Source organism: Cyprinodon variegatus, unplaced genomic scaffold (assembly GCF_000732505.1).
Source record: "Cyprinodon variegatus isolate N-32 unplaced genomic scaffold, C_variegatus-1.0 Scaffold127, whole genome shotgun sequence".
Taxonomy (NCBI): domain Eukaryota; kingdom Metazoa; phylum Chordata; class Actinopteri; order Cyprinodontiformes; family Cyprinodontidae; genus Cyprinodon; species Cyprinodon variegatus.
In genome coordinates this window covers 204,368-206,739 of record NW_015150580.1, presented here as the reverse complement: position 1 = coordinate 206,739, position 2,372 = coordinate 204,368, and the positions used below count along the sequence as shown (strand labels likewise).

Sequence of the window (2,372 nt, the reverse complement as noted above, 5' to 3'; positions counted from 1 at the left end):
TGCTGCCTTGCAGCAAAATGGTTGCGCATACGATTCCCCGCCCGGGATCTTTCCATGGAGTTTGCATGTTATCCCTGTGCATGTGTAGGTTCTCTCCAGGTACTCCGGCTTCCTCCCACAGTCCAAAAACATGACTGTTAGGTTAATTGGCTTCTCTAAATTCTCCTTAGGTGTGAGTGAATTGTTGTTTGACCTGTTTGTCTCCGTGTTACCCTGCGATGGACTGGCGACCTCTCCAGGGTGTACCCCGCCTCTTGCATGTAGACAGCTGGAGATAGGCACCAGCACCCCTCGCGAACCCGCTCGGGATAAAGCGTGTCAGAAAAAGGATATATGGATGGATGGATGAAGATATATATATATATATGCATACACAGTGGGGCAAAAAAGTATTTAGTCAGCCACCAATAATTTTCCACCATATTTTGAAAATAAATTCTTTAAAAATCAGACAATGTGATTTTCTGGATTTTTTTTTCTCATTTTGTCTCTCAAAGTTGAGGTATATCTATGATGAAAACTACCGGCCTCTCTCATCTTTTTAAGTGGGAGAACTTGCACTATTGGTGGCTGACTAAATACTTTTTTGCACCACTGTATATGAAGAGGAAGGGAAGAACAATAAAAGGAAGAAGGAAAAAGAAAACAAGATAGCACTAAAAGTCTGCTTCTGAGCCTGCAGAAAGAACCAAAAAATAGCACAGTGACAATCAATAATGTAACTAGATGGTCACAGTACTAATTGATAAATGTTTAGTGGCTACAGCAGCTCATTATACAGTAGATTCATGTATCTATCTAACTTTACGAGCTTGAATCTAAATCCCTATGGGGGTATGTGTTATCATCGATCCGAAAGCGCAGTGAGTTAACACCTGCGCTCGAAACCAGTCTGGCATGTGCTCAACTCTGGAAAAACTCTTCTCAACCCACTTTCCTCACACTCAGTTTCCTCTCTGCGCGCACTCTACCTGCTCTTTCCGCACTTCATAGCTGTGCGCTTGGCAGTTTCTGCACTCGCGACTTCATAAATGTATGTAAATGAACCTTACCACCAGCCAATCATGCTCAGCTTTTTTTCATCCAATCAAAGTATTCATTCCAAATACTACATCCGGTTGGATGAAAAACTGACTGGCTAGCTAAAGTGGTAAGTCACCCGTCCTGTGCACAGAAAGCCCGGGTTTGTTTCCCTGCAGGGGGGGAGTGAGCTGCCAGTGTGGGTCCTTAGGCAAGACCCTTTACGCTAATGTCGCTTTGTAAGTCGCTTTGAATAAAAGCGTCTGTTAAGTAGTTAAACACTAAACAGTAAAAAAAAAAAAACACAGTCATGAAATCAAACAACTCTTGCAGTTATGCATTCAGCACTCCTAACCAGTTGATGGACAATAGATAGTACTATGAATATCTTAATTTATCTCAAATAAATGTTAGTAAAACTGTTATTAGATCAGTAACTCATCCTTCCTTGCTACCTGCTATTGATATGGATTCAACTTTGCTGTTTAAACGGAAAAACAAGGAGGATATTTCAGATTCAGGAAGCATGGTTCAACGATATTTAGATAAAAAATATTATGGATATGTTAACATTTTTACTGATGCTTCACAATATTCAAATATTAGGAATGTTGTTTTGTTTGTATTTCCAGAATTAAATTTTAAACCAGTTAAAAAACTCAGTGATGGAGTTTCTCTTTACACAGGAGAAAAGTTTGGGATCATATTGGCCTTAGAATGGAATGAAGATATCTGTCCATTAAGAAGTTTACTTTGCTCTGATTCTAGTTCAGCCCTGGACCCAACCTGACAGACAAACAGAAATACACATTCACAATAACATGTTCCTATCCCTATGTTCCACCTTCCCTTTATTCACTTTGATCCAACTTTAGCTGTTTCACAAAGATTGGACAAACATTTTAGTTTCTGTGTGTGGAAAACTGATAAAGAGATTGTCCAATAGTCTTAAGGCTGTAATTCATCTGGCTCTGCACATTATTGAATCAGATGACTAGAATCCAATTTCAAGCCACAGTTGCAAACTTTTTGGCTGTGAAAAAAACAAAACAAAAATAAACAGTATGATTTTCCTACTCATTTCTATGTATTATGTTGTGTTTTCCTAAAAAAATCCCTGTAACATTTTTTTAAAGGTACGGTACAGGCTTCAGTTGTGACAAATTTGTTCCCTTCATTAAACACCCTGAGGGACAAGTTTTGACTCTCCCTTATAATGAAACACCAGTTATTACAGGAGTCACATTTGTTTTCGCAACTCCAGTAAAGAGACATACAGGTTAAGGAATGTTTTACATGCTGGAACAAAAGGATGTGGGTTTCTCTAGGAGAGGGGGCACCCCTGCATGCAG

General features: G+C 39.3%; 1 protein-coding gene across 1 annotated transcript in view; it reads left to right on the top strand.

Annotated features, from left to right (window-relative positions):
• The first annotated feature begins 828 nt into the window (after window positions 1-828).
• The window catches only part of LOC107085537 (vegetative cell wall protein gp1-like), a 14,193-nt gene continuing 12,649 nt past the window's right edge, over window positions 829-2,372 (top strand). Inside the window, exon 1 of the mRNA XM_015375900.1 lies at window positions 829-863. Coding sequence (XP_015231386.1) covers window positions 829-863 — 35 coding nt within the window. The remainder of the gene's footprint in view (window positions 864-2,372) is intronic.